Source organism: Homalodisca vitripennis, chromosome 2, assembly GCF_021130785.1.
Source record: "Homalodisca vitripennis isolate AUS2020 chromosome 2, UT_GWSS_2.1, whole genome shotgun sequence".
NCBI lineage: Eukaryota > Metazoa > Arthropoda > Insecta > Hemiptera > Cicadellidae > Homalodisca > Homalodisca vitripennis.
In genome coordinates this window covers 29,356,626-29,381,176 of record NC_060208.1, presented here as the reverse complement: position 1 = coordinate 29,381,176, position 24,551 = coordinate 29,356,626, and the positions used below count along the sequence as shown (strand labels likewise).

At 33.3% G+C, this 24,551-nt stretch overlaps 1 protein-coding gene across 1 annotated transcript; it reads right to left on the bottom strand.

The window, feature by feature from the left end:
* Positions 1–924: 924 nt before the first annotated feature.
* LOC124353748 (DNA-directed RNA polymerase I subunit RPA1) lies at positions 925–24,312 on the bottom strand. Its single transcript, XM_046803735.1, has 10 exons — positions 20,614–24,312; positions 17,947–18,066; positions 13,457–13,732; positions 11,584–11,781; positions 9,258–9,414; positions 7,181–7,275; positions 6,165–6,341; positions 4,983–5,310; positions 3,290–3,435; positions 925–1,428 (listed from the first exon to the last, which is right to left on the bottom strand). Exons 1-10 carry the CDS (start codon positions 24,015–24,017, stop codon positions 1,293–1,295), a joined length of 5,037 nt encoding a protein of 1,678 aa, XP_046659691.1. The 5' UTR covers positions 24,018–24,312; the 3' UTR covers positions 925–1,292.
* Between the last annotated feature and the right edge of the window lie 239 nt (positions 24,313–24,551).

Here is a 24,551-nt window from a genome sequence, read left to right as displayed (position 1 = left end):
ATATATGCCTGCTTCTGTTTCAATAATATCATAGGACTCATCATATTACATCACAAGTGATTTCTCTAAGGAAGTAATGGGCTTTGGGATTCCTTCAAATTGGTCCAAAATATTTTAAATGTTGATACCGTTGGAGCTGATCAATCAAATTGCAGAGATACTGGATTTATTTTGTTGGTATTTTCAAATCTGCTTCATTCTCTGACTTTGGGTCCCACAACAATGATCTCCAAACTTAAGACCAACTATTTTGTTGCATTTTACAACCACATATGATATACTCTACCTTTGATTTTTAAATTATAAACTGGGCTTCCAGGTTGTCTTTAATTAGGAAAATACATACAGTTATATATTTGAATTACTTATAATATGTATCAAAACTTTATATAAAACTTAAACCACCTCTACCCTTGAAAAATTATTGAGAGAAACCCACTTATACTCTTATACAGGATAATATAATTTATATTCTCAAAGTATTAGAGATTTACGTTTTAGCAATTTTGTATTTACCGCTAAGCAATGAACATTAAAAAATAGGAACAGTAGACTTGTGCATGTATACAGACACAAAAAATATGAACTTTAAGTCAAATACCATTTACAAAAAAACAATCTTTCCTTACTTAGTTTATTCACCTTCAGTTTTTCACAAACATTTGATCCTTTTATTTTGTAATTTTAAACAAATTTGGAAGTGGTTTTCCAATGGTTAATATGATATTACAGTATTTACTGCATTACAAATAGCCAATGTTGTATAAAAATCTCTAAACACATCTTAAAATATCACTAATATAATTGTAATTACTTCTGTGGCTGAACTTGTACACATAAATTGAGAGCCGCCCAAAGAAAATTTTAATTATTCATACAAATCTTGCAAAAAGTATTAAGAACTATAAACGAATAAAAGACACATTTCAAACATATTTTTATATTTAATAACAAATCTTATATACAGTAAAATACAAGTGTCACAACAAAGTATATCATAACAGTATATACAAAATTATAATTATCTTGATTGTAAAACTCAAGGTAGATTGACGTAGTAAAAATAAATTCTATTACAATTTAAAAAATCAAGTAGCAGAATCAGGACTTGAGTTAGTTAACAGTCAGAAATCTTTACTAACACGATCATGACATATTTTACTGTTTTAGATTTGCAATATGCAATACTCAGAGTCCACCATATTACAAAAGTGACCAAAAACTGAATTACTTTTATGATTGAGCTAGAAAAAGTTTCAACAGTTTCCTTTACACTGTACACTGCTGATATGTCAAGTTTGTGGTGCAAGTTGGTGAAGCAACTGAAAGGCAGATGTACCACACTTGGTCGGTTGCCCAAGCATAATCCGAGCCGATGCAGAACACAACTTGTCTTTTTTAGTTCCGACGACTGCGTTCTTCAGGAATCTGTTGCAATCAGAATAAAAAATTAATATACACATTAGAATCTTAGTCATGAGTGTACTCAAAAATCCAACCACTTTGATCATGTTTACTGTTTGAGCCCCATGAACTATCAATCACTACTGCAACGCAGTAATAAACATGTAAATTGGGTGTTCAAAAAATGCTTAACTATTTTAGCATATGTTTACATTATTCTAAATAATTAAAAAAACTTTTTACTGGTAAAGTGCAAGTGTATGCATACATAATTATTACAAACAAATATAGTTACAATAAAATAAAAATGTAATGCAATAAATTCCTAATGGATCTCTACTGGTTGAGAAAGATCGCAATGCAATCGAAAATATCTGAATGTGTTCCTTTCAAATCAGTGGATCCTAGAAAGAAGTTTTCAAGCTAAGCCTACTGATTTTCCTATCCATTACCAATAATCTGTAAAAATAATTTTTTTCTTTTGATCACTATAAAAATTTAATAAATTTCATTACTATGAGGGTAAACCAAACATAAACAGTAATTTTTCTATTCTTCTTAGAGTCCATGTCCTACCTAGAATTTAAGGGTGGATGAGAATAGGTTGAAGACGAAAGTCATGATCAATGCCCAAAGACAAGCCTTATAAATGACAATATTTGTGCAGTTACAGAGCTTATTCAGCGTGATTGCCGGTTAGCCACGAAAGAAACTTTATCAGAAATGCATGTCAACTATGAAAGTGTTCAATCCATAATCACAATCATCTCGGTTTTAGAAAAATTAGTGCTTGATGGTCAGGTTGTTGACTGAAAACCAAAAACAGGCTTCTGGATCAATTTCAGCAAGAAGGGGAAGCATTTAAAAAAAATATCTTTACATGTGATGAGACGTGGGTCACATCCCCAAGTCAAAAATGGCAAGTAAGGAGCGGCGGAGAAAAGATGAAAGTTGCTCTGTGAAAGCCAAAACTTGTCTCTCTATTGGAAAAGTCATTGAAACAATATTTTTGGACTCTAGGGGAATTTTATAGGTTGATTTCTACATGACCAATGTACAGTGAATGTGACTTACTACTGTCAGATGTAAAGGTAGGCAAAAGTCGCCTGTGGAAACAAAAACGAGACATGCCCATCAGAGATGTCATTTCCCTTCATGATAACAGGCCTCAAACTGCGGCTTTAACAAGGGATACACTGAAAGGAATGGGCTGGAAAACCCTTGAGCACCCTCCATAGCCATGACTTTGTCCTCTTGTAACTATTTTCTTTCGTGCCTGTGAAGGAATCACTGGGAGGAAAACAATTTGTGAGCAGTGAAGAAATCGAGGAGCACGTGTGCAAGTGGCTTACAATTTGCCCTCAAATGTTCTATCACCAGAGAATACTGAAACTTCCAAATCGGTGCCAAAAGTGTGTAGATCAGGCAGGAGACTATATTGAAAAATATTAGAACAATAATAAGTAAATAAGATTATCAAATAAAGGTAACAAATTACTGTTTATATTCAATTTACCGTAGTGTTAACAATACTAAAAAAACTGAAAAAATTAAAATTTCAGTCCTAAAACAGTGAAACTCTGAGAATAAGTTGGAAGATAAAAGATCATTATTTTACACTATGTACACTATTGGAGTATTTTGCTTTTCAAGTAACATCTTCCTAAAGCGTGGAGTAAAGAAAAAAGAAAATTATAATAAAGATAATAATGCAAGAAATTTTGTTACAGACCAAATCTTATTCTATGGTGCCTCATAGAAGAATGTCTCATAACTTGCCCTCAAATAGTTATCGATTTAGATTAAAACAGTGTCAAGACATTTAATAACAAGACAGTAGTACAAATACTGATTTCCCTCAAAGACAAAAGTTACAATCACTCACTTGAGGGATGACTCGAAGGACATTTGCTGAAAGGGAGAGTTGTTGCCTTCTATCCCCGTTCGATTGAGGGGCTTAAACGTCCCGTCGTAAGTCATGTAGTCAGCTATCAACAGCAGATGTCTGGGATCCACCGTAATGCCATAGACCTACAATGAACAAAATTATTCAATCATACTATTTGAATGATAAAGCTACAATACACAGCTAATAACAGTCTTATTTAGCATTTACTTAATAAATTACCTGGTTTATTCTATGGTCTTGAGGAAGTGTAATAATGAATTTTTTAGTGATTGGGATTAAAAAAAAGAAATAATTGAGCTAGACTGGCCCCTTAAATACTTGTAGCTTAGCAGAAATAAATATGTAAGACGATATACATTATAAAATGGGAGATTTAAGAAATCATACAAGGAAGCTTCCTAGATTTAAGACAAGTTAACCCTATCCTGGTTGAGTTACCGTGACGCGCTTCTAGTGCTACTGAGCTGAATTCATTCAGCTGCTCTCCCGCGGAAGGACACTTTTGTTCTTTATTTTAACAACAGTATTCAAACAAAACTTTTACACACTATACATAAAGATTATTAAATCCCCTATAATATAATGGTATTTGAAAAATTATTTAGCTTATTCACTATCACACAAACACCGAGTTGAACCTACCATCTTAGTACTAAAGAACGAATAAATTAACGGCAAAACTGTGAAAATAACACAACAATATGTCAGTAAAACAGTAATTTCTGGAAGGAACAAAAATTTCCAATAATTTTGTAAGATATCAACAGAAGTCATGAGGGATTGTGATGAAATACAACCCTTGATTATGTATGAGTCCATGAGAAGATATTGCATACAATGCAAAAATCTGATACCAATTGAAATGTGATGAGTAAAGGCAAACAAAGGAAAGATTACAAAAAAACTCAAAATTTTAAATTCAATTAACGAAAGACGTAATTACTATGAGATTATAGTATTATAGATATAGTAAGGCCATCTTTGATTTTGTGATTTGCCCTCTCCCGGGCAATTGCCATCGCGGGGAGCCTTGAGGTAACATCCGATCGTCATGAACTGTTTTATCATTGCTCTCTGCTTTGTGCTACTTTTGTAACTATTAATGGAAATACGATTTGCCATTTGTGATTTAGCCGTTTTCATCAAAATTCCTTCAAACTTCTTTTGCGGTTTTCTAAAATTATTAGACTTATTTGTATCTTCCTGCAGCTCATGTTCAACTGACATATTGTTATGTTGTTTTTACAGTTTTTTTGCACAAGACTTGTAATTTTATTTTAATATACCAGTACAAATAAGTATTCAAATTTTGATTTAGTTTAACATATGGGCTTTCAAAAATACCACCATATTAAAGAGAATTTAATAACATTTGCAATTAAGTACAATAAGTGATAGTTTTGTTTGAATAAGTTGTTAAAATAATAAAAACAAAAGTGTGTTCTGCCGTGACAGGGAGCAGCCCAATCAAATCAGTCCGGTAACACCAGAAACGCATAAGGGATAGGGTTAAAGAATAGAGCTGGGGGTTGGGAGTACTACTGGAGCTACAAATTCAGGAAGAGAAGTTTCTTACAAATTCCTGTTTGAATTAATCTTGAGGTAATAATCTCAAGATATTGTTTCATTTCACTTTTATAAAAACATCACATAAAACATCAAATCATACCTTGAACACGTCCTGAATTTCACGGACGATGACCTTGGCCGCCGCCTCAATTCCGTAAGTCCCTGCTACAGCGTAGATGTCGTTGCTGTACAGTCGGTTTATGTCTAGGAGGTGATGGTGACGAAAAGCTTCCAAAACGTTGAGTCCATCCGTTTTGAGCATGAGGCAGTCACCACTGGCGTATGTGAATGCGCGACGTATCCCCGGTACCTGCGTGACTATTGACTTGCCCGCCAATTCACGCAACAGGTTTGATAAATCTATCCGTCCCATCTTCACACCCAGACAAAGAGTGACCTCACACCACAACTCTGACTCGGTGTCGAACCTGTCGGAGATTCATTGACATTGGACATAGTTATCAATAGAAACTAAATAATTATAAAATATATCTATTTTCGAGTCTGAGGTGGTGGGTTGCTAAACTCTTTGAAGATTGTAATTTTTAGCAACTTTTTGACTCTTAAAATTTGTCCAGGTTGATTATTTTGTCATGTACATTCACATTATATATAAAAAAAAAACTGTTTAAAAATATAATGTATACATTTTACTAGTTGCTAGTGTAAAATTAAGTTTTAAATCTATTGACCTTTTTTTTAATTTGTATTGAATTTTCTACTATCCTATATATTTAGTTAATCTATATCACAGTCATCTGTATATAAGTGGGACTGTACTATATATAATAATAATTTAATACTTGAGAAAAAATGTTTGGTCTCTGAAGACAAAATAATATTTATGCCATTTACAATAAATTAATTCATTAGACTCAATTATAAGTAGATTTATATATCTTAAGCATATATTTGTATTATAGTCCTAACTTGCACTTGCGGTATTCAAGGAAAGACTCGCTTACTAATTACTTCAAATGCACCAACAATTCAAATTATTTTTATTCTTTGAATATAAACTCTAACCCAACATACATAACTCTCCCAAAATTGCAAATCAATAATTTAAATTGAGGTAAAATAAAACCATACAAAACTTATAGTACTCATCACTTCAACATTTCCATAAATAAATTATTATGACAGCAAATAAATCTTCTGTCCTTTTCTTGCCTACAGGAATCAATAATAAGTTTACAGGACTCATACAAATATCTTAGCACCAAAATTAAAACATTTTGTGCAAAACAGTATCAAACCTTTATTGTACACTGATTCTCACCTGTAACTCTTGACATTATCACTTGTCTGCAACACTTCTTTCAGTCTGTCCTCATGTTCCTCCTCTCCCACCCCTCCCTCTTGATCAGACCCCACCATCTCCTCATCCTCTGAATTTACATCTCCCTCATCTCCTTCCTCCGGGTCCTGATACTCCTGTTCCTCTTTCTGTCTCATCCTAAAACAAGATAAGGAATACACTGATATTAACTTCTTGCCATCTAACAACTCAATTAAAGGTAACCTATCAGAAAACCCTTGAGGTCAGAAAATTAGGGCAATTAAAAATGAAAAGAAGTTAAAATCCGACGGTTATTTACATGAACTTACAAAATATAGTTGCTAGAGAATCGAAGGAACATGGCATTGATCTCGTCTTCAAAACAATTAAAAATCACTTACCAAAAACCAATAATCAAAACTGTAAAGATTGGAAATTATTATATAGACTGCTGGACTGCTTTGATTTAAAAAATTGCGTACAACAAACTAGTTCTTTATTCAAACAGAAGTATACAAAACACAGACCCAATGCTAAATTTCATAAGATCTAGTTCTGTACAATGCTTTTTAAATTGAAACACAGCATGACATTGTTCTTATTGACACAAAACAAGAAATAATACATCATTGTCAAAAATATATTTTGTTATCAACAACAAAGGAAGTTGAAATTTACACAAATTTAAAACATAATAATTTCAGAATATAAATTAGATTTTAAATCACATTTTATCTTCAGTACTACCAATCAAAATTGAAAATAAAGGTGTCCACATGGTTTAGAGCCAGCACTGGAATTACTTAACTCCAGTCACAATATTGGCATCACTGTGCCCAACAAGTACGTTGTCACATGATTGTTTTGTGCTTGTACTGTTTACATTTTTTATTGTTTTTTCTCCAATTTCAGAGAAATACTTAAAGGCTTATGTTGTTTTAAGACTGTCTTATATTTTCAGTGGTCTTGTAGTCCTATCTGAAGCATTTATTACTATAAACATTAAACATTCTAACCTTCGTCTCTCTGCTGTAGCATCTTCGTCATCAGCAACCGACTCGTCATCTGAACTGTCGTCTGCCACCTTTGTGCTTACTGCTGTTTCGGGCTCCTACACAAAAAAATGTCTCTCTCAATTCATATCCATCAGGTTCCCAACAATCACATCCTGTTCAATGGAGAAACAGTACAACTTTTGCAGACAACAAAACTGGAGAGTTCATAATTTTCTTTAGTTTGATTGAATTTAATACAATTTTTTATTGAGACTCCTTACTTACTGCTTTATCTCAGCAATCCTCATACTGTCCAGACTCCCTACCATTAGAATATTTTAGTAATTTAAGTCATATCATAGTGTCAAATCCAAAACACAACGCCAAGTTCCCCCGAGCTGTAAAGACCAGCTTAACCTCCCGGAAAAGGGAACAAGGAGGATCATTGACAATGTGCTCCATAGTCTGAAAACCACACCACAACCACACGATGGATCGAGAGTTATCTCCATCTGGATTTCCATGCATTGCACTTGCCAACTCCAGTTCGAAATTGGTTCAGAAAGACCCACTCCTTCCGAGAAAGGTCCTTACCACCCAATCTGGTTGTTGAAATGAGAAACTTATTCCTTCCTTTGAACAGATCCCCCTAGGAGAGAGCCTAGTTAGCATTGGTGAAAGATCTTCAGAGATCAATTGGTAAAGCTGTAAGTAGGGGTGGTTTACTGGACCGTAGTCGAGTATTGGTTTTGCAAGATGTGAAGGGAAGTGGCAGTGCAAGTTGGGAGTGGAACTGATCTTTTTAAACTCTCTGAGGAGTGCTTCCTTGTGACAGATTTCAGAAGGAGCTATTGCACAAACTAGGAACCAAGTACTCTTTGTGAACCAAGTACTTAAATAATAAATGTATGGTGGTTGACAAATTATATACCATATACACTATATATAATATTAGAACTCTTGAAAAAATCAAATGTCCAAAACAACTTGAGATAAATGAAGCTTTACTTGGAACAAATGTACAATTTTTCATAACCAGAAGAAAATGTTAAAAAGATCAGTCTTACCACATTCACAGTGTTTGCTATTGTTATGAAGTAATATGTTGTTGTTATTACAAATACTTTTAGAGGTAATAAATAAAATAATAGCTACTTGCAATTATGTTTTACAGTAACAATAACAACTGAATTTATATTTATTGTTTTCCATCTCATTTATTGCACAATAACTGAATTACAATAATTGGTGAAGTATAATTGTTGCAATGTGAAAAGGTTTAGTCAGTGAGATGTGTCTGTAATAGTTCAAGAATCAAAAGACAATTAATTAAAAAAATATGTAATATTAATGGGACAGTTCAGCAATTTCATTGACTGAATTCAGGTTAAAGCAATACCAGAGCTACTCTTGAGCTCTGGTTCGCTCAAGAGTACCTAATTATGTTGGCGATTGACAATGATTTAATACAATTCATACATAATTTAAATGGCATAATTACATTAGTGGTTTGAAGATAAATTCTTGAGCAAAAAGAATAAATACACTTTAAAAATTTAGATGGATTTCAAAATTAAAGGAGAGACATTATTAGAATTCAACAATGGGAATTTTGCATACAATTTTTGTTCAAACTTTATAAAAGCCAATAGGATTGGTTTTTATAACATCCTAAAAAATCAAAATTCAGTTAAAACAATTGTAAAAATATTTCCGAACAGATTGGCTCCTGCATAGTTACGTTGGTTTATTGGATGGGAATTATTATTTAAATTTTTTTTGTTAGTACTTTAAATTCTATTTCTAGGCAGCCATTTTTGAACAGTTAAGAAATAAACAAAAATCTTTTTCTGTCTGTCTTTCTGTTTCTAAGATATCTCAAGAGTGAAATGCACTAATAGACTTGAAATTTTGCATGCAACCTTTGCGAAGCCTGTTAAACGACATGTGGTGTATATGGTATTGATGTGAGTATTCAGACCATGAAAACTTTAAAGAAAAATATAAAATAAATAAAATTGTTTGTTGAAATAGTATTTTGTGTGAGTTAACATATTTTCTCCATCAAGCCAGTTTGTTATTGTGTACATATACTTACTTTAGCATCAATATCCTCATCTTCGCCTTCACCCCTACGACTCTTTGAGCGTCCAAAAGTCTCCTTCTCTGCCTCCGACGTGACCACATCCTTCTTGAGTTTGCTGCGACGATAGACATTCACCACAATGTCATTGATAAACTTGCGTTCCACATGTCTGAAAAGACAGATGTATCTTTATACTTTTATTCTTACGATTACACTTGTTTTGTATAATACAATGTGCAGTGAATTACTCCAGAGATTCATGGTTTGTTTTATAATAGTTTATGAATAATAGTTATAATAGTGGATTATGAAGTTTCAAGAATCTAAGCTAACACCTCAGAAGAATTTTTGTAACCATGGAAGAGCTTTATTCCCATGCTGATTTATTAAAATTCTGTGCATTAAGGGTGTAAAGTTAAGATTAAGTAAAGTTGAAGATTTACTAGCATATGTTTGTGTATATTATAACTTATAAATAATATCAAAACAAAAAAAATTATCTTTTGGAACAATAAAGTGAAGTAAGCACAAATATACAAATTTTAAGATCTGTCCAAACTTATCTAAAATAAACAGGTGGACGATAAAGAATTTTTTTTTTAATCAGGACTAAAGTAACTTTTAAACACTATATTTATTGCAAATTCAAAAAACCAGTTAAATCATAAAAATACCAAAAATAATCTAGGTTAGGACCGTTATTCAAGATTTCACACAAAAACAAGGTTAAGTTAATCTGGCTAGTAGGCAGTTAAGCTGTGACTGGCACATTGTCATCAAGTTTTTCACAGATTTTTCAATTTTATATATCCAGTAAACTTATGTTCAAAACACAAGATAATGTTCTCCAATCTACCCAGAAGAATAAGCTGTATAAAATATAAATAATTAAATATTGATTGAATTGAACAATGGTCGATGTTTGATGATCAGAGGTTAAAACTTTAATTTTTAAAAACCATTTTTAGTTTTCTTTTTACTCATTACATTAATACTCAGATTTAAAGATTTTAAATAAACGTGTTCAGTTATTTTTGCTTACAAAAAATTTTTTTAATTACGCACCTTACACAATACAAAAATTGTTTAAAGTCTGAGAACATGTAAGTAACATTTTTTCTGAGTCATCTTCAGCATGATCGTATTTACATCCCACCTTTTTATCCCTTCAAAAGTTAATTAATTTTTACTATATGGCAACATGGTCCATAGTCAATAATAACAAAAGACTGGATTATTTTATATTTACTTCTTAAAAAAAAACTGGACTTGCTTTGTTGAGTAATAAGATTTAATTAATCATAATTCACTTTCACAGTTTATGTTAGTTTCTTGTGAATAAAAATTTCAGATAACTCAGAACCCATGATAAAATAGTTTCAGGAGTCATTGGTATGGATTTATTATCCATTAAAGTTGATAAAAATTTTCAATGTTCACTCTGTAAAGATAAGCTAAATATACCTAAACTTAATGTCACTTCATGTAAACAAACCAATGAAAATATGGTGGCTAGGTTAACCATAACTGATCCTGTTACAATTAATTAAGGAAGTGGAACAAATCATTGTCAATTTGAATAACAGTTTCTCATGCGGCTGGGACGATATTTCAATTATTTAGCTAAAATGATCAGTAAAGCTGATTAGTCCGATATTGACAGTCAATTTGCATTAAGCTCTGCAACATTCCCAAGCAAACAAAAAGTTCTGAAATAAAACCTATATTTAAAAAAGGTTCAGTTAAAGAAATCTCTAATAATTATAATCCAGTTGCTCTTTTAAGTAATGTTCCAAAAGTATTTGAGAGAGCAATGTAGATTGACACATTTTTTAGAAGCAAAAACAATGAACAATTTCGATTACTCAGTAATGAGCAGTGGGTAATGTAAAGCTTGAAAAAGTAGCCTATTATAGCTTAAATCTATAAAGTTGGTATTATTACTTTTCACCCAAAAACATTTTCTATAACTGTTAAACTAAAGTTTTAATGATGTTAATATTTGTACCATAAAGTTGTTTCCTGTTTATAATGAAAATAGTGTCAACATTTTATTATTTTTCAAGTCCTTGCCAAGTTCCAAAACTAAACATTTTCAACAAAAAATTATTTTCTGTTCACTAACAATAATTCTTTTTACCATAATTCCCATATTGATTTTCTGTTATCCATGATAATGCTTACTGAGAATTTGATGTATTTATTTAGCTATTTGTCTATCCACACATGAATCAATGACAGGATTGATTTTAACTTTGCGCTATTCCACATTAATAATTACATTTTTGAGCACTTGTACCCATTAAACACGTGCTTTATTCTAGCGTATGCCAGTTACCTGAGTATTTGTTTGGGTTTAACATCTGAATTGTCCTCATACGCACTCCGTGGTAGAAACTGGAAGTGGATTTTGTACGTGTAATTGCGGAAGACACTCTCATAGTCTAAGTGTTCTTTGACATCCACATATTCCAATACATCAGACAATGGTACACGAGTCATGCTCTTGCGCAGTTTTTCTGCCTTCTTTTCCAATCTGGAAAAAACTCATATTAGTACCAAAGTACAGCATACTCTGGACAAATATCAAACAAGTTTGTTAATTCAGAGTTACACTCTGATCTCGTTTGAAGTAATTCTAGTAAGATTTAATCTATTAAACATGATTCAGTATTAGATAAACCAAAAAAGAACAATTAACAAATTTCTCTTGTATTAAACTAAATATTACGCATAAACAACAATTCTGTTGAGTCCTAACGCCTGTTTCAAACGCACAAGTTGGCATAGACACCAACAATTACATAATGTTGCTTGTATACAAAAAAATACTATAAATTTACCTGTTCTGTCGAATGGTCCAATGAATTTTTCTACCGATTTCAAATCGCTTCAATACTCATCCTCAGAACTCTAATACTAATATATCAAGAAGTATGTTAAATAATTCAAAACAAAATGTTTTACAAATAACAATCTATACATGAGAACCTTAAGATAAAACAGATGGTTAGATGGACATTATTGTAAATTTGAACAACTTATAGTGTCATCTACAGTTCGTTTAATGTCAGTGTGTTTAATTGTTGTCTAATTTATTTAAATGTTGTTTTAGAAATTATTGACATATTCCATGCATTAATAAAATTCTAGTTTTAGTGACCTGAAGTCTGGAAAAGAATTAAACCTAGTAGTCCGTAGAAAACTTCATTGAACAACTCTACATCTGGAGTAACTTAACCCTTTCGGGTCACAAACATTTCTACCCTTGTCATTAGCCAGGTTTGAGTGATACTAATATGCAAACACTCCTAGTTGAAACAGCTCCAGATGTTTAATTTGATAAAAAAATATATTTTTGTTTAGAAATATTCAAATATGTATAAACACAGCTTTTAGATCAAACTGCTTATATGTTATTGTTTAAAAACAAATCTGCAACCAAACATATGTCTGTCTATAAGAAATGTAATTCTTACACAACTTTACATTAGTTTAATGTTTGCATGATGGCACAATATAGGGCTTTACAAGCATTGCCTTAATAATCTTATACTGCTATACAGTGCTATAGAATCAAAAAGAGTTAACCTAGTTTAGTTTCATAGGAGGCTATTAACAAGAAAAAAATAATTTGTTTACTTTGATTTGATACACCTCAATAACTGATCCTATATTACAGAGGCATAGCTTTACTGAATCATATTTAGTACAAAAATAATTGTGCACTTTGCACAAATTTCTGAATTTATATTACATGTACTGTACGTTAAAACTGTACAAAATTCACTAAATACCGTTGTATGTAACAAACTCTGGTTTCAAAAATGTGCATGTTTAAATATTATTAAAAACAATGAAGTTTATTCTTGCTGAAATCATTTTTGCACCACTGAGTAACCTACAAGATACTTGACTGGTTCTACAACTGAATAAAAGCCTAACAAAGTTTAAAATGAACATTTCTTTTCTATTGCAATTTCCACAATAAAAATTCACTTTGCCTGACTCATCAGGAAGATAAAATCATCCAATTTAAATCAATAATGCAGAACTCATGCTATGTTTACAATTTCATTAATATAGTGCATGTGTTAAGCATATGGTGTGCCTCAAGGTGTAGTCCTGGCACCAAGAGTGTTTTAAGCATAATGCATGCCTCAAGGTGTAGTCCTGGCACCAATAATGTTTCATAAACAATAGCCACCTACTTGTGCAAGTTCTGGTGGAAAGGCACCTCCATGCTAGGCGTCTTGATGTTTTTCGATGCAACCATTAGTATTTCTCTCAACCTCGGTATGCCTAGGGTTACGTTCATGTCACCTCGTCCGGCAAAGTGAAAGGTATTCAAGGTCATCTGTGTGGAAGGTTCCCCCACACTCTGAGCCGCCAACATGCCCACCGGTTCCCCGGGTGAACACACTGACAAACAGGATTTCAGGCTGATCATGTCTTTGATGTCCTCCTTCAGTTCGCCAGTTATGTTACTGAAAAGCATTCAGAATTTAACTATTAGTAAAAACATCCACACAAACAGAGGAACTCACAATTTTATGTAAACAGATTTATGGTATCCACACACAAGTCCGCAATACATGAGTATACATTTCATTCCTTTCAATTTTAACCCTTTGCGATCGGATGGCCAGTCAGACTGGCCAAGTTTTACTCTAAGACAGCTCAGAATGACTACTACATGAGTTGTCCTCGCCGCTCGGGTGGCCAGTGTCACTGCCCACGGCGATCTCTGCGTTAGCTGTTATTCATCGTAGCGGCCTTCCTCCTCCAACTCGGAATTATTTCGTAGTAAAACCTGCAATGTTTACATGTGGGATTTAAAATTTAAATAATTAAAAACCAACTACTTTATAGCAATTGTTTTATTGCTTATACAGACACACAATAATGTAATTATAATATACATTTGGTTTACATTTGAAAGTGCAATAAATTACATACTTATAGAATAATAAAATTAAAACCTTATATTGCTACTTATACAATCACTATGGCCGACTTTGATTTCATTGTTCTTTTAAAAACTAATATTACTTTACTGCAATTGTTTTATTGCTTATACAGACACATATTAATGGAATTATAATATACATTTAGTTTACAGTAATTTGAAATTAGAATTAGATACTTATTGAATAATAAAAGAAATTAAAACTTTATATTGCTACTTATGCTATCACTGTGGCCGACTTTGATTTCATTGTTCTTTTAAAAACTAATATTACTTTATTGCAATTGTTTTATTGCTTATACAAACACACAATAATGGAATTATAATATACATTTGGTTTACATTTGAAAGTGCAATAAATTACATACTTATAGAATAATGAAATTAAAACTTTATATTGCTACTTATGCAATCACTATGGCCGACTTTGATTTCATTGTTCTTTTAAAAACTAATATTACTTTACTGCAATTGTTTTATTGCTTATACAGACACACATTAATGGAATTATAATATACATTTGGTTTACATTAATTTGAAATTGGAATTAGATACTTATTGAATAATGAAAGAAATTAAAACTTTATATTGCTACTTATGCTATCACTGTGGCCGACTTTAGTTTCATTGTTCTTTTAACTTTTTGCTTGAGTGGTATTTCTCAAAACACTCGCCGATATGGAGCCCTGGATTGTTGGAGCATGTTTTGCAAAAGAAATTTGTTCGTTTTCTTTGCATCCCCGGCCTTCTGTCACTGCAAACAGAGCAGTCCTTGGTTTTGCCAGTCTGTATAGGATAGGGTAAATGTAATTTTCCGTTAAGTCTTTCATCATCTACACTGTTAGACGGTCTTCCTCTTTTCTTCATATTCCGCACTTCCCTGACTAATTCTGTGATCAACATTTTTCTGTAACTTCTCTGTCTAACTTGATGTTGTTGGTCTTGATTGGCATTGTAAAGTACAAATGAGTTGACGATGGCGGTTTCCAACAACCAGAAGAAAACTTTCCTCCACCACTTGATCGACTTCCTGGTAAAAGAGTATGATGATATGTAGTGGTCCGCAAGATCAACTCCCCCCATGAACTTGTTATAATTGCAAACTACAGTCGGTTTTTTCACCTCTAGTACTACGTTATCTTTTTGCTGTCGCCTAACTGCCACGGTAGTGTTATCACCATACAGTGTACTTAGCATTGACACTACCTTTTTGTCTTTCCACAGTAACAGAGAAAACTTTTCATCTTTCCTGAAGGTTTTTATGTCCCCTTGTTTCAGTTTAAGCTTCTGAGTCTGTTTTTTGGCATTTTTTCTTTGTGGTTTCACAATTGCGGGTAGGCCATTTCTGTTTAACATTACAGTACCTGTTAGATAAACATTCCACTCTAGAAGTTCTGCTGCCAGATCCATATTTGTATACCACCTGTCAGTGAAGACGTGGAGGCCCTCAATGTTGCCATAAGATTCCTTAAGCTTAGCTACAAGATGTAGGACAATGCGGCTTGTAACTCCTAAATCTGGCCTATTCAAGCGGTCAGTTGTTGTTTTACCAAAGTATGGCTCAATAGCGCAGATATATCCAGTTGAGGACTCAGACAACACAAACACCTTAATCCCCCATTTAATCGGCTTATCTTTATTGTAGACTTTAAAGACTATAAGTCCTTTGAAGCCTATGGTGCTTTCATCAACACTGACTTCTTTTTGTGGGACATAATATTCTCTGAACTTTTTATCCAGATACGCAGAAACATTTCTTACCTTACCGGAACGAGTCAATGTCCCAGCGACAGGACCAGAAGGAGGTGGGCATATGTGCAAATTCCAGAATATTTGTAAGAATCTTTCCTTACTTAAAACATCCTTAAAAAATGGTTGGTAGTCTACCCAATTTGTGGAAAAGTAGTCAGCCATTTCTGGTTTGCCGTTCATTCCCATATTTATAATAACTCCAAGGAAAGCTTTCAATTCGGAAAGTGTTAGTTCTACCCATGACCACCATACTGATTTCTTTTGTAAAGGTGTGTTTTTCTGAATTTTTTCAATAGCATATCTGTTTGTTTCTTTTACAATTTCTATCAATAGGCTATCAGTAAAGAAAAGCTGAAAAAACTCTAAAGGGGTTGAAGGTTTCTCATTACCTGCAAGTTGAAAACCACTAACCTGTGTCCAAATAAATTTGTAAAAGTTTCCATCACCTTCAGACCATTCTTTCCATTCTCTAGCCACGTCTAGGCCTACTATATTTCCATTGTCTGTCTCATCTAGGCCTACTATATTTGCATTGTCTGTCTGGTCTACTTCATCATTATGTTCAATATAATCTGAATCTTCTTCAAATAGTTCTTCAACAGTTACATAGTTATCAAAATCACCACTGAAATTAGACTGTACATCACTGTCATGATTTGAGTCAACATCACTATTTTCATTAAACAGTATCTCTTCAAAATCGTCAGGGACTAAAAGTTTATCCATATTGACAACTGTTAATAAATTGCATTGATCTAAATATAAATAACTGCACGATATCTAACACAATAACAAGTAAACTAGGTTAATCACAATATTTACGACACTTCAACAAATCTGAAATGCTCCCACTGTCGAATGGTACCGGACAAACACCTGTTTATTTCTAGTATTCCTCAAATCCAAGATGGTTAAATGTAATGAAACAGATGTTTCATTTCGTTCAATGTTTACTTGATAGGTTTCAGCACTTTATAGCCATCTTAACGCTGATAAAGTATTTCTAAATGCAGAATGTATTTCTTGGTCAGTGGCACTGGCCATCCGACCGTTGAAGGAATTCTATGTTGGCCAGTCTCACTGGCCATCCGAGCGCCGGGGACAACTCAAGTGAAAACTAATACAACTTGATGCGCAGATGGCTGTGGCCCGTCACACTGGCCATGCGATCGTAGAGGACATACTATTACATACTGCATCCGATCGCAAAGGGTTAAAAATAAAATAGCCAATCTGATCTTAATTGATATTTTTAAAGGAAGAAGAAAAATTGTTTATGTATGTTATATGATTCAATTATTTACACACCACCGATCAGCTCCCATCTGCCAATAGACATAGAAGACTCACGGCGATGTGAGACAATAAATATGTAAAATAAGAATTGTGAACAAAGTATTATTTTTAAACTGACATCAGTCGGTACTTGAATCCTGTCCCAGTAGTAACATTAAGCATTCATAAAATACACAACACATTGTCTAAAGAGAAATTTTTGACTGAGCTACAAGGCTGTTAGGCCATTAGAGAGTTCCAGAAGATGAGATGGAAGAGGTATTATAGGCTGGTAAGGGCCAGGGGCTTAGTTTCCAAGTTCTAGCTTGAAAACTAAGACAATGGATTAGCAAACTAGAGTTATTCAACTCATAGTATTAAAAAAGGATACTTAAGTACTATTTACATTATGTAAACTATTAATATGGCGGTAGGACTTAAAATTCAGCTTTATCTGAAACATAAATGATGAGTCAATGAATACATTATTGGATTTTAAATGTCTATAGGTTAATAATTAATCTTATAACAATTATACAATAAAAAAAATTGTTTCAACTGATTTTTGTATGGAAAACTTTACAGTATTTGAAACTAATAACAAACATACATTCCATTAATATTTGGCAAAATTCCTAGCTATAAATTTGTGTTTTACTTGAGAAGGCTCTCTCTTCTATTCAGACTTCTTACATGAATACTCACTATTGTTCTAAATAGTTGTTCATGATGTTCTCTAGTTTCTCTGAGATCGACCGGAACTGAGCGTCAGGCTGCAGCTGTGACATCAACGGGTCGGGACATTTCATGCTCCTCTTCTCATACCTGTAGAACATAAAAAAGTATGTTGTTTTAAACACTGTTCAATAAATATAGACTAGTTTTAAAAGGTAACAACTTCATGAAATAAAAAAAAAAATTTTAAACAGACCCTTAGAACCAATAAAATTAGTACTGAAGTCTACAAAATAGGGTAATAAGTATTCAATTCAATCAAAACAAATAAAGAATATGTTCATTCGTATTCGAATCTGACAAATATAGACTAGAACAGGGATGCAGAATCAAAATTTCCTCAGAACACTATATTTTAGTGGTAAATTTTTCCCGTGAAATGCTATATCTTTACTGCAATATATCCTATGTCTAATCTAAGTTAATTAGGCCAACCAATTAAAATTTGAATTCAAAAAGAATGAAATAAAATGTATTCATTTATTAGCATCTAAAAAAAGAAAGGCTTTAAAGTAATATACTGTTACCTAAAACACTACAACTAGAAGTACCAATACTAAAACTAGAAGTTAAGAAATGTATGATATTTTCATATTAAGTCAAATAATTAAAAGATCAAATATAACTGATGAATAACTTATATTGAAATAATATTTACATTTTAGAAAACTATAATCACTTTAGTCAATTATTTTGAGATTGTTTCATATTATGATTATGTCTGAAATACTTTTTTCAGTATAGTATTTTTTTATCACTCACTTCATCTCCACTTTCCAAGTTTTATTTTTATTGATCTTCTTATTTGTAGCTAATGTTCAGGAGCTAGGTAAGTTCTCAGCGCCCTTCAATTTATGTAGTAATTGATTCCACAAGATACGGACAATGAAAGGTTATAGAGAGCAAATAGAATAATACACGTTTAACAATTCATGCCAACCAAACACAACACACATCACGAAACAAATGAGAAATGTTGCAACTGAAATGTCAAAGATCGCGAGTATGGGACGGAGAATCCCCCACAACAGGGTCAGGCTCTTTTGCGGGAATCCCCGAATTATACATAGTGCTAAGCTAGTGCTAGTGGAAGAATCCACGAAAAAGAAATTTTTGTACTAGCGATTTATTTTTGTTTGTTTGTACAATTTTCTGAAAGTTGAGAGACCGGGTGGGTGTCACCCAAAAAAAGGTGACACCCGGTGTGGCCCGCCCCCACCGCCCACCCCTTTGCTACGCCACTGAGTGTAAGTGAAAAAATTTAGCAAACTGTTTTATGAAAAATTTAACTTGTTAATGTAAGGGTACTCTTTTTTAAATGATTATATTTTATAAACTGACAACATTTTAAAGAAGTTCCAACAAAAACAGGCACCTGCTCTCATGCAATGATGCCAGCAGATCGGACACTGACTCATGCACACAGAAAGTTAGAATATCTTCTACTACATATTAAGAATAAAAATATATTCTATTTTACTTTTAACACATTCCTTGCCGAAAAAACTTTATTAAACGTACCTTAGTGACTGAAAATTGTTTTTGTGGATAAACTTACCATAAAGGCGGGACCGAAAGGTCCCGATCGCCTCTCGGGAAAGTTCGGCGCGGGACCCATGGGTCCCATCGGCAAACAATGGGTTAACAGAAAAAAAATTTATTATATTCTTCAATTTATTGAAAAAAATCATGAAAATCTGTCAAGTAGAACAATATTTTATCTTAAAATATTGCAAATATACAAAAATCAGGCTGGCAATTTAAGGGGGTAACATGGCAAAATACAAACGGCACTCAAAGGGTTTAATTAAGGATAGAAATATAATTTGATCTTTTTGACCAATTTTAGAGTTGGGTTTATTTGTATAATTCATATTAAATATATAAGGTAATTTTCTATTATAATTGTACCAACTACAATTAATTTTGCTACTATTCACATTTATTACAAAAATAACGGTGTTAGTTATATTTCAGATTATTTCAAGTACTAACAGCCAGGAGCATTTTTATTATTTCCCTGTCTACAGATCATGTTGAACGATTTCGCACGGTAATCACAAATGCCCATAGCAATCAGTGCGGACTTCAGTGGTTCCACACTTCTGGGTGAAAAAGAAAAACATCCCTCGAGATAGTACCTAAATTCAAGTTCAGATCAAGTAAGTGGTCAGACCTCAATTACATGAAAATGGTCAAATTAATTTTTAAATTACACTTACAACAATATTTATTTTTCATACATAATACGTACCTTGGGTACCCATCTACTTATATTAAGTAATATAAATGGTAGATAGGAGCAAAGGATTACTTTGTTTGCTTTTAGTTATTATTTTTTGTTTATTTGTCTTTCCAATTTCTGTAATCAATCATCTAAAATTTCATTATAAATATCCTTTTAGTACTATATTTTAATAGTAACAATATTGAAATTGATATAGCACTAACAGTAGAGAATTACCTGATATTTGATATTAATCATACATCAAAATGTGTATTGTTATTTGAAAGGGCTTTGATTCAGACAACATAGAATCATATACTTTTTTATCGACAAAATTAAATTGTTAATGGGATAAACAATTTATAAACCTTTAAAATACCTAAGATTTGACTGAAGCAAAATAATCTCACCTTTTTTTAGATTCTTCATCCAATTCACACCACATTTTAGATATCTTCACTGCTGCTTTTGAGCGACCATGTTTCTTGTTGATTTTTTTATGACTCTTTTCTGAATGTTGCAAACTCATCTCTTCTGAAAACAATGTGAACCCACTCCTTCTGTAAGTCTGATCTTGATGTTTCTTCTTCCAGGTCTTCATTTTCTTCATATGCCTTTCAATGAACTCATTATCACTTCCACTCTTCAACTGTTCAACAACTTTCTTGTCAAGAACATTGTTTAAATTGTCTGCCAAGAAGTTTATTTGATCTTTGTTGAGGAACTGGGACTTCATCACCTCCATTGCATCTTCACCATAGCGGAACTGTACAATACTGTTGTCACTGTCACGAACAGTCAGATCATAGTGAACTGTCAGTCCCTCAAGATGTTTGACCAGACACCGCTGCAAATATCCACTACGACTAGTTTTCACAGCTGTATCAATTAAACCTTCTCGTCCTGCCATACAGTGAAAGAAAAATTCTTGAGGTTGGATGCCTGTCATGAAACGACCATCAATAAAACCCCCAGCTCGTGGTGAAAGTTCATAGGGAGGAAAACTTGGCAAGGACCTACCAGATAGCATTATTGGAGGCCGTTTTCCTTCCAACTCTATCTGACCAAGGAGACAAGAGATTTGCATAGTATTTACAGTGGACCCCTTAGCACCTGATTGTACCATTAATTGCAAGTTATTGTTAGGAAACAGTGACAATAAGCCAGATGGAAGACATGCTTGGTTTATATTGTTTGTATAAGTATCCAAGCATTTTTTGTATTGATGATCTAGCTGACCTCGAAACTTTGGATCTTTCCTATAGGACAATCCGATTTTTTGTTTGAGTTCAGACGTGGGTGTGTCCTCTGGCAAATCTAATGCCTTAGCAGCAGCTGTCGTTCCAATTTTTCTGACCGCTTTGATGTGTTTCAATCTTTCTTTGTCAGCTTTCTTTACTACCAAGATATCTTCTACGCCAAGTGTGAAACCTTCAATCTGGAGGAAAGCATTGAAAAGTTTGGCAAAAGAGCTTAATAGCTGGCTTGAAGCCTGACTGCCATATAGCTCATATACACAGTGTACTAAACTGTAAGGTGTGGCACCATAATGAGTTTTGTCAAGAACCCCACAAAGAAGCTCTCCTCCTCGTATGACCACTTCAGCTTCAGTCATTATTTTGGGGTCTGAAAAAGGTGTACCACCAGCTAGCCAAGGTCTTGCAGGGCCCTTCTCCCATGCTTTGTAACTGATTTTAGCAGAAGAAGTGAGATTCAGAGGTGTTTTTCCTCGAGGTGTAAGGTTGATAATTACTGTTGACAATATTTGTTTTCCTGACCACAAGGCGACAGGTTTCAAGATGGCAGGTGGTAGTGTTTTTATATCACCATGTATGAAAGAAAGAGCTTGAAATACCAGATTCATGTAGTCTTCACGGGTAAAGAAAGAATCTCTCATAGTCAACCGTACACCTGAAATAACATGATCCTGAATAAGCCCACTCAATGGAGTGCCATCTTTAGGAACCAAATATTGTTTACTAACATTCACCAAATTATAGGCTTCACTTCTGGCAAGTTCATTCTGTGGAAAGTGTGCATTCATTTCATCTCCGTCAAAGTCAGCATTATAAGCTTTGCAGTTGGCATAATGCAAACGTAAAGTCTTGTCTCCTTTTAAAATCCGTGCTTTATGACCCATAATACTAGGCCTGTGTAATGTTGGCTGCCTGTTTAATAACAAAATATCTCCATTCAACAAGTGCCGATGAACAATCTTAACTCCTTTGGACAAGCTATTTTCATCAGGGGTTAATAAAGTTTTTGCAATGCTTTCACGTATAGTAACGTCATCAGCAGAAATCCTGGAAGTAAAACCTTCTTCATTTTCTATTAATACAGCTCCAGGGTGAATATTTGGACCATTCATGACCATCTTCCGCAACTCTTCAACGTTCCAAGCAGTAACAGGTACAGGGTAGGTTAATTTTTTAGCAAACCTATCTGGAATACCTATTTCATCAATATTTAAATTTGGATCAGGAGTTATGACTGATCTAGCAGCAAAATTCACACGTTTACCCATCATATGCATTCTGATGATGCCTTCTTTCTTCTCAATGAGTTGTTTTAAACCAAGCCCATCAGTGACAGCTGTTGTACTTCCAGACCCCAAAGATTTGTCAAGTAAGGTATCACAATGCTTTTGCAAATCATGCCAGGAAATTTGTAATTTCTCTGAAAGGTTTGAGCCTTTCAACTGTTCAATTAGCCTAATTCTCTCACTTGACAATAAGTCATTTTCATTGTTTGTTTCTTTGTTTGTATTCATTAGGTGAACAATGCTACGAATTACCAAACAATCTTGTAAAATTAATTTATACACATAATTTTGAGGGTGTTCAACAACAGTACCACCGACAAAATTAACAGGCCTAGCATTGATTGGTGTTACCGGCACAACAGTCATAAAAAATAAATCTGTTGGATGAGGTCCTGAGACAGATTTTAAAACTGGGACAATCTCTTTCATTAATTTTTCTTCATTTGCCCAAATGGCTCTTAAGTGAACCATTGATTCTGAAGGCAACAGATATACAAAACCACCTTCTCTTATTGGTGTTAGTTCAGGACCAGATTTTGATGTTTTATTTTTAAATTTATTTGCTACTTCAAGTTTAGCTTCTATCATAATTCTTTTTTTTACTGTCTTAAGTTTTTTCCAAGGTTCTTTGCACTTTGGACAGTTTTTACCTTTGAAAATGTAATGTTTGATATTATTGATAAACTGATTTCTTAAAACTTCAACTTGTTTCCAATCTTCAACGGTTTTAACTTCATCATGCATTAACACTTCTGTTTGTTTATCTATTTCTCCAGATACAATAGCAGCAAAAGCTTCTTCTGATAACCCTTCATTCATGGACATTGCATGAGAAAATATCTGTTCTATTTCCATAGCTTGCACAACATGTCCTCTGTCCAGGAGCTTAAGTTGAGCAATAAGCAACACCTTACGAGCTTCTGGAAACAATATTCTATGACAGCTAAGGCAAGAGCAGCTTAAAAATGCAATAACATTGCTATAAAATAATGCATTTACAACTGGAAACGGTAAATCAATGTGTCCCATGTGGCCTCTACATCCGAATATGCTGTTTGAGCATGTTGCACAAATAATGCCTTGTTGAGAAGGACCAAGAGCAGGATCATAAAGCCCACCAGGAAGAGTATGTCCTAATGATGTGAATGTTAAAGGCGTACTTATTTTAACCACACTTAGCTTTTTGATTTCATCTGATGTAAAAATGCCAAACACCACATTTTGTGGGGTAGCACTGTTATACCGTCTTATAAAACTCTTCTTAGAAGCCATTATATCACAATAAACAATATTAAAAATTAGATAAGCTAAGCACTGCCATCTCACATATACCACATTGTTAAACCTAACCTACAATCTCGTCAGAAAAATTAAATCACTCAACTTAATTGTTATAGAATGCTTCTCATAGCTTAATTTTTCTTATTGAAAGTGTAACTCGATAAGATACTGTAACTAATTTCAGACTCACTCGTTTTCTACATAAGTCCAATGTAAAGTTTTAAGGTTTAGACCACGCACTATCCACGAACATAACCATCACACCGTCACTAACAAACAAAAACAACGAATAAAAAAAACACCAAACTTGACCTAACCAATGAAAGAACAGACCACAAAGCATATGATCCAGATGTATAGACTAATTCACAGACGAAACAGGAAAACAGAAAAGGAAGTACTCGGTTTTTTTTTGTTTTTCAGAAAGCAGGAATGGAAAATCATTCATATTATAACTTCATTCATCCTGCATTGTTTCATCAGTTTCATATTTCGAAAAGACTAGTTGTCATTTAGTATTTGAGA

Coding starts and splice junctions, on each gene's coding strand:
- LOC124353748 (XM_046803735.1), bottom strand. CDS start 24,017: ATGGCTTCTAAGAAGAGTTTTATAAGACGGTATAACAGTGCTACCCCA. Junction 13,733..17,946: donor AACAACTATTTAGAACAATA/GTGAGTATTCAT, acceptor AATGCTTTTCAG/TAACATAACTGGCGAACTGA. Junction 7,276..9,257: donor ATGAGGATATTGATGCTAAA/GTAAGTATATGT, acceptor TTTTTTGTGTAG/GAGCCCGAAACAGCAGTAAG.